The following is a 15,130-nucleotide window of genomic DNA, read 5'->3' on the forward strand; positions in this document are numbered from 1 at the left end:
CGATGGCCAGGGCGCACCTGCTGCAAGATGCCAGCTGGCCGGGAGGAGTCGGAGAACGAGCTGGAGGCCAGGTGAGCAGGTTGCCAGGGAAACAGGACAAAGGACAGACGAGGGGCAAAGGGCCTGGCTGAGTCGGGCTGTTGGGAGCAAGGAGTCTGCTGGGTTGGGGACTCGACGGGAGAGCCCAGGCTCTGAGTTCGGGGTCTCCCCAAGATGGACGTTGCTGAATCTTCCTGCTTCCTGTGCGAACACAGAACTTTCCCAGGCTGGATCCCAGACCCCTAACGAACCTTCTGTTGTACAGCGCTGGCTGAGAGGCACTGGGGACTGTGGAAGTTGGGGTGCAGGACTCCCCTTCGAGGGAGGGGGGTGAGGCTTTCCGAGGTGTCCGATTCAGGTGGACTCACTGCAGGAAGCTCCTGGTGTGGAACAGGGGGGCTGAAAGGTCCAAGGTCAGTCCCAGGAGGGGCTGAAGCCAAGGAGGCTTCCCCCAGTGAGGGCGTCCCCTGGGGGTGTCACACTGAGGAGGCTCCTGCCTGGGTTTGACTCAAGAGCTGTTCCAGAGCACGGAGCCTGTGTGCCCGTCACAGCCCCCCAGCATGTGACCTACAGGCTCCACTCTGGCAAAGCTCCCTGTGAATCAGAGACAAACTCCCCCCTTCTCCCAGTTACTCTCCCCTGCACAGAACCCAGAGCAGCTCCTGCCTCGCTGGGTCTCCTGCCAGCCACAGCTGGCCAAGGAGCTGCCTGAGCCGCTCCCCTGGGTCCCTGTGCAGGGGCAGTGTCAGTTCCGAGCTCACGAGTACAGTGGTGACTCTCCCTGCCTGTCACGGGGGGGACGAGGGCTTGATTCCCTGAGGAGAAAGCTGGGATTGTGACACCCGTGTATGTCTGCAGCGCAATTAAACCCCACAGCTGGCCCAGGCCGGCTGACTCGGGCTTGCCAGGCTCGGGATCCAGGGGCTGGAGCCTGACCACTGGGACCCTCCCCCCTTGCTAGGTTCAGTGGCCGATATACTGAAGATGAGTTTGTAAGTGGGGAATGTGCAGTGGGTGCTGCCACTGGACAGACACGTCCTAGCAGGAGCCCCACCCCGTGAATGTGATCTATTCTAAAAACATGTGATGAAGGAAAGTCAGCCTGGGGCTCTAGATTTATCATCTCGCAACGACTCGATTCAACCTGCTCAGGTTAGAAAGAAATTTTTTTTTATTGCGACCCTGAAAATTGCCTCCGGTGTGAAAATCAGAGCAGGATTATTTCACGCTCACGCACCCTTATCACTATTGAAGGAGTAAAGGAACGTGCAAACCAACGAAGCCTTAACATGTCATTTGCATCCTCAAGCCTGTCCCTGTGGCAGGATCTCGAGGACAGACAGAAATGTTACCCGGTGTCAGGAGGAGAGAGGAAAGCACTTCCCCTCGTGTATTTCCCCAGGCTGTTGTGCAAGGCAGCAGAGGTCTCTCTTCTGCCAGATTCTCAGCAAGTCAGGCCCCCTGCAGACTATGGCAGAGCAGTTTGGTATGAAGCTGCAGGACTCACAATGTAAGAGTGCAGCTGCTGTAGCACCTTGACTGACCATGGGCTAAATCTTGCAGCCCTGGCAGCCCAGGATAACCTCCCACTGGTGGTGATGGGAATTTAGCCTTTGTAATGATCTGCTGGTACCTGAGCTCTCAGATGTGAATTAAACTGGGGGAAGACACAGCTCTGTCCAAACAAGTGAAGGATGTAAGTGAAAGAGCAAAGCTGGCCCTGAGGAGCTGCTGCAGTCCCGTAACCACAGCTGGAAGGAAACAGAGGGAAAACACCTGGAGCAGCACTGAGAAAAGGAAGTTTGTCAGTGAGATCAGTAGCAATAAATGTGAACTGAAGGAGTGCTTTCTCCTCTGTGCCGACAGGTTTGAATTGTGTTACTTTACTGTGAGATAAGGCTTTACAATATCCTGCTCTAATTTCAGGATGGGTCTGTAACCATAATTAGTCTCTGTTGAAGTGGGACTTTCAAAATTCCCAAGGAATTTAAGGGGTGGGGTTCACGGTTGGTCACCTGAGGAAGTGCAGTACAGTTCAAACCAAAGACCAGAGAGGCGAGAACAGGGATTGTGGGACACCTCCTGGAGGCCAATCACAGCACTGTAATCGACCAGGGTGTCTACACTGGTACCGTGGCGCTGTAGCCCCGGGGCAGAAAGCTGTACGCCTCTCGTTGGGAATCCCTCTGATTTTCCGTTTTTACAGAGGGTGAAATGACAATTTTTCCTATCCCTGCCCTGTTCCTGCTCTTTGTTATAGTTCAATATATTTTAAGTGAGAAAAATGGTAGCAAAAATATCTGCTCTCCAGCACAACTTGAAGCAACATCAGAGCAACTGGGAATGAAACAATTTATTTCCAAAAGGGGAACTCGATGACTAACAATGGCTTTGAAATGGGGGAACAGTATAACCTTGATGCTCAGGGTTTGTTTAGACTAGGAAAAGTGATGGAGTTTAGGTCAGGTCAAGGGGAAAGCTAATGCCAACCCCTGCACCTGGGCATCTGTTCTACAACTATAATTGTCTTTTTACATCAAGATCATTAACTTGAGCAGCCAACGCCATGCACAGCCCTAGTGGATGGAAGGCACAGATACTTTTTGCCTCAGTGTAGCTTGTTGGGATCAAACCTCCAGGAGCTGATGAACATTCCTGGCCCAAAAGGAAAGGAGTTGATAGAAAAGATCACAGGACTGCAGAAGCAGGTAACTGATCTGGGGGAGCTGAGAGACCACGGTGAAGATGGTGCAAAAATCACTATGTGGGAATTAGGAAATGTGATTTTTTTTTAAATGTTGCCCAGCCCTAGTCAAGGGATTTATTACAGTTCTCTCTCGTGTGAATTTTCTGATGTCTAATAAGGATTGAGCTCTGATTGAAGCTTTTCCCGCACTCAGCGCACGTGTAGGGCGTCTCCCCTGTGTGGATTCTCTGATGTGTAATAAGGTGTGAGCTCCGCCCGAAACTTTTCCTGCACTCAGAGCACGTGTAGGGCGTCTCCCCTGTGTGGATTCTCTGATGTCTGATAAGGGCAGAGCTCCAATTGAAGCTTTTCCCGCACTCATGGCATATGTAGCGTGTCTCTTCCAAGTTGATTCTGTCGCTTGTTATAAGGTCTGAGTGGCTACTAAAGTTTTCCTCTGGCCTCTGCTGGGTCTCACAGGCTTTTGTTTTTTCTGGGACTGCACAACTCCCAGAAACATTCCCTTTGGATCTTCCTGATAAAGTTCCATGTGGTTCTCCTTGCTCAGCATCTTCCTGCTGGGGTTTCTCCTCCTCATTCTCACTCACCATCCCATCACCTGATGGGAGACAGAGAGAATCCAGACACAGGTCACTCCCTGTACCGGAAAGAAAGAAAATCTCAGAGAGAGGAATGGTAAAAGGGATGAACAATCCAAAATAAGTGTGGGAGAGATCAAACCTATCAGGTGCTGATTTTCCCCAAACCCTTCCACAGAGGAGAGAGGAAGGGATCAGTTTTGGTCTGCATCTCACGAGAACACTTGGGGGAAAGCGAGATCGGGGAGGGATCTGCTGCTAGTTGTCAGTCAGAATAGGAGGGAAGCCATGAGTGACATCTGCCATAATGATTCCACATCTGCAGGGAACAATCCTGAACTTGGAGAGCTCACAGGGTCTTTGTAGGGCATCCCAAATGTTTCCTGCATTCCCACACAGTTGTTGAGTTGGTTTAACCAATTCCTCACCTGTGAAGGCAGCTCTTGGAAGCACTTCTTTCTCAGAGCCCTGGAGGTCTGGGACCCACGGCTCTTCCCCTCGTTCCAGCTGGGAGATCACATCAGGTTTGGAATTTGGAAACCCTACTGCAGGCAAAGAAAACGAGGGAGGTCAGTGGAATTTGTGGGATACTTGTCACAAAGAATAGTCCATGGTTTTAACCCCCCGCTCATTTTAAAGAAGTAACATCCCAAGGCCAGCTTCCTTGGCTGAAAGTGGCAGGAGAGTTATTATAATAAATCATATTCATTACCTTAGTGCCTAAGGACCAACTAACAGTGGGTCCCCATTGTGCTAAGCAAAGTACAACAGAGAATAGTAGCTGGGCCATGCCCTGAAGAATTTACAATCTGAAGAGACAAGACAGACACAGAATGGGGGAAGGGGTAGACCCCACTGTTAGAATAGAGATATTCAGGCCTGCCTGTAAAGCCTATAGTTTAAGAATTTAGGTGTATTTTTATCTCTTAGCTACTTACAGGAGTATGAAAACAAAGAATCAAAATCACTGTGTGTATTTGTAAGGGCCTTCTCTTACTGTGACTGTCTGAGGCCTTGTTCTTAGGCTAAGGCCTTTGGCTAAGCAGCAGGGGCAGCCATAAGCTGGGAAGCGAAGGGTCACATCCTCACATCCCAAACCAGTCACACTGAAATAAGGTGCTATTGGGCTGTTAGGAAGATGATCCTGTCCTGATAGTGCCCATCACCACCAGATAAAGAAACAGATCTTAAGATGGTTAAAGAAAACTTAGTTTGACAGCAGCCTGTCTGTCAAGAAATCCCTTATCAATGCTTGTGGTTGTGAAACCCTCATTTCTGTATTGTTCTATCTTTATGGCCACCACTTTTACATTGTTAATCAGTCTGGTTCTCTAATTGTTTCTATCTGCTGTATAATTAATTTTGCTAGATGTAAGTTTATTAGGGTAGTGGGATACAATTGGTTAGAGAATTATGTTTCAGTGTGTTAGGATTGGTTAGTTACATTTCAGTACAATGATTGGTTAAGCAAAGGTGTAGCTGAGCGTATTACTATATAAACTGAGTCAAACAGGAGGGTGAACAGGAACAGGGAACAGGGACACAGGCAAGGCTCTGCGGTGTCAGAACTGGTAATGGGGACATGGGGAAAATGCTCTACGGTGTCAGAGCGGGTAAGGGGGACACGGGGTAAACGCTCTGCGGTGTCAGAACTGGTAATGGGGACACGGGGTAAACACTCTGCAGTGTCAGAGCGGGTAAGGGGGACACGGGGTAAACGCTTTGCACCATCAAAGCTGGGAACAGAGCACTGGGGAACAGACTAAGAGATAAGCCCGACTGGTGTGAAGGGCTTCGGAATATGATTGCTTGGAAATTAACCCCAATAAACATGGCATTGTCTGCGCTTCGGACTTCTGGTCTGTTGCTGCTTCCTGTCTGCGTGACAAGAACCAGGGAAGTGGGAGGGTGAAGGGAAAGCCCTGTAACAAAACTGACATGACCTGATAACCAAGAGGTGAGCCTTAGAGGACGGTTTTAATACACACTGGAACTGATCAGGGATTCCCCTGAGGACTGACAGGAAGCAATGGTAAATATGCATTTAGATCCTTTTCTTGTTTGATATCTTTTCCCCAAAAGGCTGAACCTCTGGCACTGTCATGGATCCATAGGATCTCTGCAATGCCCTGGCTTTTAAACCGTCCTTGGGAGGTGCCCCTTGAGTGCACTAGACCCCCAAGGGGTCCCACTCTTCCACAAGGACAGGCCATGTAGCTTCAACACCTGAAACTGAGCCTCTGGCTTCAACAATCCTACTTCAACCTGTGAACTCTGCCAGCAGTTCCAGCTGAACGACACTCCTGTTCAGTTTGAAAATTCTTGTGGATGCTGCTGCAATACTGACGGTCCAAAACCGCTATTAAAATGCTTCCGAGTCCTTAACTTGGCGGTGAGCTTGGTCACGTGGCATAGGAATGTGCTGTCAGCGAGGTGGCAAGTGCCACAGTGGCAGATGAGGGACCCAGAACCCGAAGTGGAGGGGGAGATGAAAGCTGAACCAAAGGGGGGAGTTTCAGGGCAGTGCTTGCTCTGGTCAACGGACGTGGCCTGGGGTGGGGTTTTTCCTGCGGATCTTGGATCGAGACCCCACAGAGTTTGCAAGGTGTCGATGCGTCTGGGTGGGGAACGAAAGCATCTACATCAGTCTAAGAACTGAATTCTGTTCAGTGACAGTTCCTCAGTCAATGCACAGAGCAAGTTTTTGCTGTGACACTGGGCATACTTTAAAACATAGCAGGGTTTATTAGGGTACGTCTACACTACGGGACTATTCCGAATTTGCATAAACCGGTTTTGTAAAACAGATTTTATAAAATCGATTGCGCGCGGCCACACTAAGCCCATTAATTCGGTGGTGTGCGTCCGCGGTCCGAGGCTAGCGTCGGCTTCTGGAGCGTTGCACTGTGGGTAGCTATTCCCTAGCTATCCCATAGTTCCCGCAGCCTCCCCCGCCCCTTGGAACTTCCGGGTTGAGATCCCAGTGCCTGATGGGGCAAAAATCATTGTCGCGGGTGGTTCTGGGTAGATGTCGCCAGTCACCCTTCCTCTGGGAAAGCAACAGCAGACAAGCATTTCGCGCCTTTTTCCCTGGATTGCCCTGGCAGATGCCATAGCATGGCAATCATGGAGCTTGTTTTGCCTTTGTGACTCTCACCGTATGTGTACTAGATGCCGCTCACAGAGGCGATTCAGCAGCGCTACACAGAAGCATGCTTTTGCTTTTGCATGACAGCAGAGATGGTTACCAGCCATACTTCACCATCCAAACCCTTCCATAAATTGGAACTAAGATGATCATGGCTACCAGTCCTTTTGTACCATTTGCTGTTAAAACATAAGTGCCCTGGCTGCTCTTAGCCAGGGGCTTAAAAACAAAATTGGGAATGACTCCTGAGTCAATCCTCCTTTTGGTATCTAAAAATAGAATCAGTCCTGCCTAGAATATAGGCAAGTGTACTAGATAACAACTGTATCATAGAAACAGAGAGCAAAGCAGCTCTGTGTCAGATCCTGAAGAAAATAAGATATGTATGCTATTCACAGGTGGTGCTCCTGTAACAACCCCACCTGTTGATTCCGTTCTTCCCCCAGCCTTTCTGGGCTACCGTAGCATTGTCCCCCCACTTGTGTGATGAAGTAATAAAGAATGCAGGAATAAAAAGACATGGTGACTTGTTAGTGAGAAATGAGTGGAAGGCAGCCTCCAGCTGCTACGATAGTCCAGACAGGACATTAAGCAGTGTGTAGGAGAGAAGCCCAGCATCCTCTGCTAGTCCAGGGGCAACTGAATCTGTTCTTTACACATGAAGGGTGGGGCTGATGGAGCTCAGCCCCCTGTTGCTATGATGACGATGGTTACCAGCCATACTGCACCATCCACCATAAAAAATTATGGCCAGGTGCCCTTGATCGACCTGACGGATGCTAGTCAGCATGGTTACTGCCCCATGTGCCAATAAGCTGATGACGAGGACGGTTACCAGTCCTTTGTACCAGCAGCCACCCATGGCAGGGGAGTGAGGATGTTGGTGTTGACGGCTGCAGCATCGTGTCTATCTGCAGCATTCAGTAAAGATAGGGTGACATGTAAAAGAGTCAGAGGATTGTTTTCCCTTTCGCTTCTGGGGGTGGGGGGGGGGTGAGTAGATTGCCAAGCTATGCCCTGACCCACCGCGACACTGTGTTTGACCCTAGAAGCATTTGGAGCTCAGCCAAGAATGCAAATACTTTTCGGAGGCTGCAGGAACTGTGGGATAGCTTCAGTCCTCCAGTCCATGAGCGCCCATTTTATTCTTTGGCTTTCCGTTACGCTTGTCACGCTGCAGTGCGCTGTTTCCCTGCTATGGCGTCTGTCTGGAGATTTTTAAAAAAGGATTCTGAATTTCATCTTCTGTAACGGAGCGCTGATAGAACGGATTTGCCTGCCCTTACAGCGATCACATCCGCATGGTCCGTGCTGGAGCTCTTTCTTTATTTTGATTTCGGACTGCATTGCCACCCGTGCTGATCAGAGCTCCACGCTGGGCAAACAGGAAATATTCAAAAGTTCGCGGGGCTTTTCCTGTCTACCTGACCACTGCATCCGAGTTCAGATTGCAGTCCAGAGCGGTCACTGCTGCACTGTGGATAGCTCGGAGGCCAATACAGCCGATCAGCGCCCACACTACCCCTAATCCGATATGTTAATACCGATACTAGCATTACTCCTCTCGTTAGGGAGGAGTACAGAAACCGGTTTAAAGAGCCATTAAAATCGATATATGGTGCCTCCTAGTGTGGACGGTTGTGGTGTTAAATCGGTTTTACGCTCCTAAAACCGGTTTAAACGCCTAGTGTAGACCAGGCTTTAGTCAACTGAAACGCAGCATTGGAAAGTCCTTAGATTAGCACAGGGAAGCGAAGAAGACAATATAGTCCATACTGGCGAATGCCCTTGAGCCATGCTGCTGTAGAAAACGCTTTGGTTTCCTTTCCCTGTGCCTGTCCATTAGCCCTCACTCCAGTAGAGCTCCCTGCGCCTGCGAGCCCAGTTCTTCCTGCTCCCAAAAAAGGACGGTTACTCACCGTTGTAACTGTTCTTCTTTGAGATGTGTTGCTCATATCCATTCCAGTTAGGTGTGCGCGCCGCGCGTGCACGTTCGTCAGAAGATTTTTACCCTAGCAACACTCGGTGGGTCAGCTGGGCGCCCCCTGGAGTGGCGCCGCTATAGCGCCGGATATATACCCCTGCCGACCCATCCGCTCCTCAGTTTCTTCTTGCCGGCTACTCCGACAGTGGGGAAGGAGGGTGTTTGGAATGGATATGACCAACACATCTCGATGAACAACAGTTACAAGGGTGAGTTACCGTCTTTTCTTCTTCGAGTGCTTGCTCATATCCATTCCAGTTAGGTGATTCCCAAGCCTTACCTAGGCGGTGGGGTCGGAGTGAGACGTCGCAGAATGCAAAACTGCTGAGCCAAAGGCTGCATCGTCTCTGGATTGTTGGACCAATGCGAGTGTGAGGCAAAGGTGTGAATCGATGACCAAGTAGCCGCCCTACATATTTCCTGGATGGGGACATGAGCCAGGAAGGCGGCAGAAGAGGCCTGCGCCACAGAGAATGGGCAGTGAGATGTCCAGCGGGAACGTGAGCCAGTTCGTAGCACGATCGGATGCAGGATGTTACCCAAGATGAGATCCGTTGGGACGAGACTGGCATGCCCTTCATGCGGTCTGCCACCGCTACAAAGAGCTGAGGTGAATGCCGGAAGGGTTTTGTTCTTCTATATAAAAGGCGAGAGCCCTACGGACATCCAAAGTATGTAGTTGTTATTCCCGCGCGATGAGTGCGGCTTTGGGGAAAAACTGGGATGAAGATGTCTTGATTGACATGAAAAGCAGACACCACCTTAGGGAGGAAAGAGGTGTGGCCGCAGGTGTACCTTGTCCTTATGGAAGACGTATAAGGGGATCAGCCGTCAAGGCACGAAGCTCAAACTCGCCGCCGAGGTGATAGCGCCGAGGTGATAGCGACCTTCTTCCAGGAAAGGTACAGCAGGGAACATGTGGCCATAGGCTCGAAGGGGGCCCCCATAAGCTTGGTCAACACCAGGTTTAGATCACAGGCGGGGCTGGGTGATGGACTTGGGGTACAACTGTTCCAGTCCCTTAAGGAACCTGGAAACCATGGGGTGAGAGAAAATTGAACAGTCACTTTCACCTGGGTGGAAGGCGGAAATAGCTGCCAGATTAACCTTTATAGAAGAGACCGCCAGGCCCTGCTCTTTGAGAGACCAGAGACAATCCAGGATAGTAGGGATGGAAACCTGTCCTGGGACCAAGTTACTCTGATCGCACCAGTGCGAGAAACGCTCGACTTGGCGAGATAAGTCGTCCTGGTGGAAGACATCCTACTTCCCAAGAGGACCTGTTGTACCGAAGCAGAGCAGCAGAGCTCGGATTGGTTCCACCACGCAGGAGCCATGCAGTGAGATGAAGGGACTGCAGGTCTGGGTGGTGAAGCCTGCCAAAGTCCTGTGTTATGAGGTCCGGCCACAGTGGCAGGGGAATCGGATCCGCCACTGAGAGGTCGAACAACAGGGTGTACCAGTGCTGCCTCGGCCATGCTGGAGCAATGAGGATCAGGTTGGCTCTGTCGCTGCGGAGCTTGAGAAGGACTCTGTGAACAAGGGGAAACGGCGGAAAGGCATAAAATAGGTGCCTTGTCCACGGGAGGAGGAATGCGTCTGAGAGGGAGCCTGGGGAGCGTCCTTGGTAGGAGCAGAACACCTGGCATTTCCTGTTCTCTCGGGAGGCAAAGAGGTCTATGCAGGTAAAGCCCCACCTCCGGAAAACGGAATGGATGATGTCAGGACGGATCGACCATTCGTGAGACAGGAAAGATCTGCTGAGGCGATCTGCCAGAGTGTTCTGGACTCCTGGGAGAAAAGACGCTACCAAATCGATAGAGTGGGCTATGCAAAAGTTCCACAGGTGAGTGGCTTGGCAAAGTAGGGAGTAGCACGCCCGCCCTGCTTGTTTATGTAATACATGGTCGTCGTGTTGTTCAGAACACAGATACACAGTGGCCTTGGAGATGGACCCGAAACACCTGGCATGCTAGACGGACTGCCCTCAGCTCCTGCACATTGATATGCAGGGTCAGCTCCTGGGGCAACCAGAGGCCTTGAGTGTGAAGGTTCCTGAGGTGGGCACCCCAACCCAGAGATGATGGGTCTGTGGTTAGTGCCACCGAGGGTTGAGGAGGGTGGAACGGCATCCCTGCGCAAACTACAGTGAGGTCCAGCCACCAAGTGAGGGAGTCGAGAACCGTCCTGAGGATAGTGATCACCGAATCTATATTGTCTCTGTGTGGATGGTATAGAGAAGCAAGCCAGGTTTGAAGCACCGGTCGCAGTCTCACGCACTTGGTCACAAAGGTGCAGGACGCCATGTGACCTAATAGACCGAGGCAGGTGCGCATCGACGTTGTCGGAAGGATTGAAAACTTCGAATGATCGAAGACATTGACTGAAAACGTGGCAGAGGAAGGCAGGCCCTGGCCAGATTGGAGTCCAGAACTGCTCCAGTAAAGTCTATTCTCTGCGTTGGAGTCAGGTAGACTTTTCTACATTGATCATGAGGCCGAGCCTCCCAAAGAGGTCTTTGACGACACACAGGTGCTGTGATACTTGCACCTGGGAAGTCCCTCGAATGAGCCAATCGTCGAGGTACGGGTAGACGTGTATTCGACGACGGCGGAGGGAGGCAGCTACAACGGCCATACATTTGGTGAAGACTCGGGGCCGTAGAAAGACCGGGAAGCACCGTGAACCGAAGTGCTGTTGGTTGACCACAAAATGGAGAAACTGTCTGTGCGGCGGGTAAATGGCGATATGGAAATACACATCCTTCATATCGAGGGCGCATACCAGTCTCCCGGATCCAGGGATGGGATGATGGTCCCAAGGATACCATGCGAACTTGAGCTTTATCATGAATTTGTTGAGTTCTCGCAGGTCGAGGATCGGTCGAGACCACCCTTTGCCTTGGGGATTAAAAAGTAGCGGGAACAGAACCCCTTGCCCCTCATGTCCTCTGGCACCTCTTCTATGGCTCCCAGCGTTAGAAGCGCCTGAACCTCTTGTAAGAGGAATTGCTCGTGAGAGGGGTCCCTGAAGACGGACGGGTGGGGAGGGTGGGATGGGGTGGAGAAACAAATTGGAGGTGGTATCCTGTTTCCACTGCAAAGGACCCAACGGTCGGAGGTGAGCTGGGACCATGCAGGAGGAAATGGGAGAGGCGGTTGAAGAAGGAGGAGAAGGATCCGCAGGGAAACTGGTGGGCCGTCCTCAAACATCCCATCAAAAGTTTTGTTTTGGCCCCGTAGGTGGTTTAGGGGCGCTTGACATTGGTTTCCTGAAGGCCAGACTGTCTCCACCGATTGCCCTGCCGCGCCATCTGGTCGTATTCTGGCGTGGTCTAGGCTGGTTATAAGGGCGGTATGGTTGGGGCCAGAAGGACCTATGTTGGGTCACCGCGTGTGCATACCCAACGAGCGCATTATGACTCGATTGTCCTTGAGGCTCTGCGCAGATCCGAGAAAAGGCCCTGGCCCTCAAAGGTAAATCCTGAATTGTCTGCTGCAATTCTGGGAAGGCCTGAAGCTTGTAGCCAGGAGATGCGTCTCATCGCTACTCCCGACGCAAGCATTCTGGCTGCTGAGTCCGCTGCATCCAGAGAGGCCTGGAGGGAAGTTCTCGCCACTTTTTACCCTCCTCTAGTAGGGTCAGAACTCTGCGTGGGACTCCTGGGGAAGGAGTTGTGCAAACTTCCCACAGACACCCACGTATTAAAATTATAACGACTTAGGAGGGCCTGCTGGTTTGCCACCCTAAGTTGGAGGCCTCCAGTCGAGTAGACCTTACGGCCTAGGAGGTCCATGTGCCTAGCCTCCTTCGCCTTAGGAGCCGGTGCTTGCTGGCCATGACGCTCCTGTTCGTTCACGGATTGGACAACCAGGGGCAGGGAGGTGGGTGGGTGTAGGACCATATATTTTCTGGCGGGGACCATATATTTTCTCTCTACTCCCCTAGCTGTAGGTGTAATAGAAGCTGGGGATTGCCAAATTGTGTCTGCATTGGCTTGAATAGTGCGGATGAATGGGAGAGCCACTCGAAGGGGCGCATCCGCCGATAATATGTCTATGACAGGGTCCTCTATTTCAGCAACCTCCTCCACTGGCAAATTCATGTTTTGTGCTACTCTCCGCAAGAGGTCTTGATGGGCCCGGAGGTCAATAGGAGGAGGACCAGAGGAGGATGTTCCTGCCACTGCCTCATCAGGAGAGGAGGAGGAGGAGAGGCCCGGTACCAACGGGTCCTGAGGTGGGTCATGGACCGGCAGAGCACCATCTGCATCTGGTGGAATCTCAGGGTCTGCAGATTGAAGTGGATCCTCGTCCATGCCCGCGGGAGGAGGATGGCTTACAGTCGCTTCAGGAACCCTGTGCTCTGAGGGGCCGGAGCATTGAGCCACAAGTGGGGCACCTTGGGCCTCGTGATATGCCCACGGAGTCCAAAAGGCCCATTGATGAGGACCTTGCTCCTGGCTTTGTGCCTCTGGATGGTGGCACGGAATATCAGATGCCCGGTCCTGGCGGTAAGAAGCACTCCCAGCCCGAGACGATATTGATGTGTGTCTCGAAGGACACGGTGGGGCCGAGAGACCCTGGTAAGGTACTGCTGTTGCTGACGTGCGGTCATGGGCGGTACCAGTGAGCGTACCGGTTTTGTCGGTGCCGCGAACGAAACCGGACCTTCTACTGTGCCAGTGCCGGAGGTCGACCGGGATCTCGAGTCCCTGTGCCGAGAGTGATCATGGACGATGGTACTGAGATCGGTACCGAGAGCCGGATCGGTACCGGGAGTATCTGTCCGTGATCGACATCTTGAACATCTCCGCGAGTACGACCAGTACCGCGATGGAGAGCGGTGCCGGACTGCGAGCGGTGCCGGATTGGGAACGGCGGAGCGGAACGCCTCGAGACCAAGACCTGAAAGACGCCTCCGTGGACCGACGGAAGGAGGCCTTATGAGGGCCTGCTTGCCGATGGATTGATAACCCACACCGCGGTGCCGGGTTGAGGCTGCATCGACTCCATCAGCATGATGAGCTCTCTGCCATTGAGAATGTCTCCGCGTAGAAGGGAGAGCGAGCTCGATCACAGCGCCAGCCGGGAGCTATGTGGCACCGGACTCAACAGCCCTTGCGGTACCAGAATCGACGGTGCCGCGCTAGGAGCAGCTGCCAACTGCGGTGCCTGTGTTGACAGTGCCGCAGCCGTTACTGGGTCTGACGGACGCACTTTGATGCTTGCTCCTTTGCGAGGATGGGGTCGGAGCAGTACATCGCTTCCATCGAGGAAAGGGAGCGGTGCCGGAGAGCCGTGCCGCAGATGTCAGTGCCAGGAGTCCTTCTGGTACCAGAGCGATCCGTGCTGAAGGTGCGCCCTTACCGATGCGGTCTGTTACGGTCGGTGCCGCACCGTGGGACTAAAGGCCGATTCCATAAGGAGCTGCTTTAGTCGGAAGTCCCGCTCCTTCTTGGCTTGAACGACTTGCAAATTTGGCACTTGTCTGTCAAGTGGGATTCTCCTAAACACTTTAGGCAGGAGTCATGAGGATCCCCACCGCATCGGCTTCTAGTATGCCGAGCAGGGTTTAAATCCCGCGCTTCGCATGAGCCCGCACTGGTCGAAGGAAAGGGGCTACCCCCAATCCCCGCTTAACTATATACACTAACTATGAAAAAACGTACTAAAACTAACTATAACTACAAGAGCTTGAACTATATACACGATAAAGGGTAAATAACTCCGAGAAGCTAGGGATGGAGGTCAGCAAAGCCACTCCACAGTTCCAACGACCGTCACGGGCGGTAAGAAGGAACTGAGGGGCGGATGGGTCGGCAGGGGTATATATCCGGTGCTATAGCGGCGCCACTCCAGGGGGCGCCCAGCCGACCCACCGAGTGTTGCTAGGCTAAAAATCTTCCGACGTGCACGCAGTACCGCACGCAGCGCTGCACACTTACTGGAATGGATATGAGCAAGCACTGAAGAAGAACTATATTTACCCTGAGGATATAACCCTGCTAGGGACAATAATGAACTGAGAGACCTCCCAAGGGCTTTGTTGGGCATCCCAGATGTTTCCTTCTGGCACTTACAGATTCTGAGGTGGTTTAATGTTTCTCACCTGTGCAGGGAGATCTCAGGATCTCTCTTTCCTCTGAACCCTGGAGGTCTGGGACGCATGGCTCTTCCCTTGTTCCAGCTGGGAGATCACATCATGCTGGAAAACTAGAAACCCTGCTCAGATGAAAGAAAACAAAGGAATTCAGTTGATTTCATAAGACTTGGTCATAAAAACATTCTATTAATTTAACTTCAGTGCTTAGTGTGACCTGGTGGGCCAGGCAGTTCTCACTGAAAATGCCAAAGTTAGGGCAGGCTGAAAAGGAGAGCAGATGCTCCCAAAACTGCTGGTTAACACTGAAGTTAAACTCACCGACCAGTCACCAGCTGTGCTTCTGATCCCCCACATGGGTTATCGAGAAGCTGAAAAAAGAAATCACACGGCCCCCTTTATTCCATCCCAGTTCTCTGGCTCCTAATCAGCAGCGAGGTCCAGTACAGTGAGAGGTTATTTAAAAACTCTGCTCACATAAACAGAGTGTTCCTCTGACCCCAAAGGGTCAGCCACATCACCAGGTCAGTATAGGTTTGGATATTACCCAAAATTCCATCCTTCTAGCCAAT

The 15,130-nt window shown here is 51.8% G+C and overlaps 1 protein-coding gene across 1 annotated transcript in view; it reads right to left on the reverse strand.

Annotated features, from left to right (window-relative positions):
* Positions 1–13,653: 13,653 nt before the first annotated feature.
* LOC120381569 (gastrula zinc finger protein XlCGF7.1-like) overlaps positions 13,654–15,130 on the reverse strand; it is a 64,488-nt gene continuing 63,011 nt past the window's right edge. The window contains exon 3 of the mRNA XM_039499738.1: positions 13,654–13,786. Coding sequence (XP_039355672.1) covers positions 13,654–13,786 — 133 coding nt within the window. The remainder of the gene's footprint in view (positions 13,787–15,130) is intronic.

Source organism: Mauremys reevesii, linkage group 14, assembly GCF_016161935.1.
Source record: "Mauremys reevesii isolate NIE-2019 linkage group 14, ASM1616193v1, whole genome shotgun sequence".
Lineage (NCBI taxonomy): Eukaryota > Metazoa > Chordata > Testudines > Geoemydidae > Mauremys > Mauremys reevesii.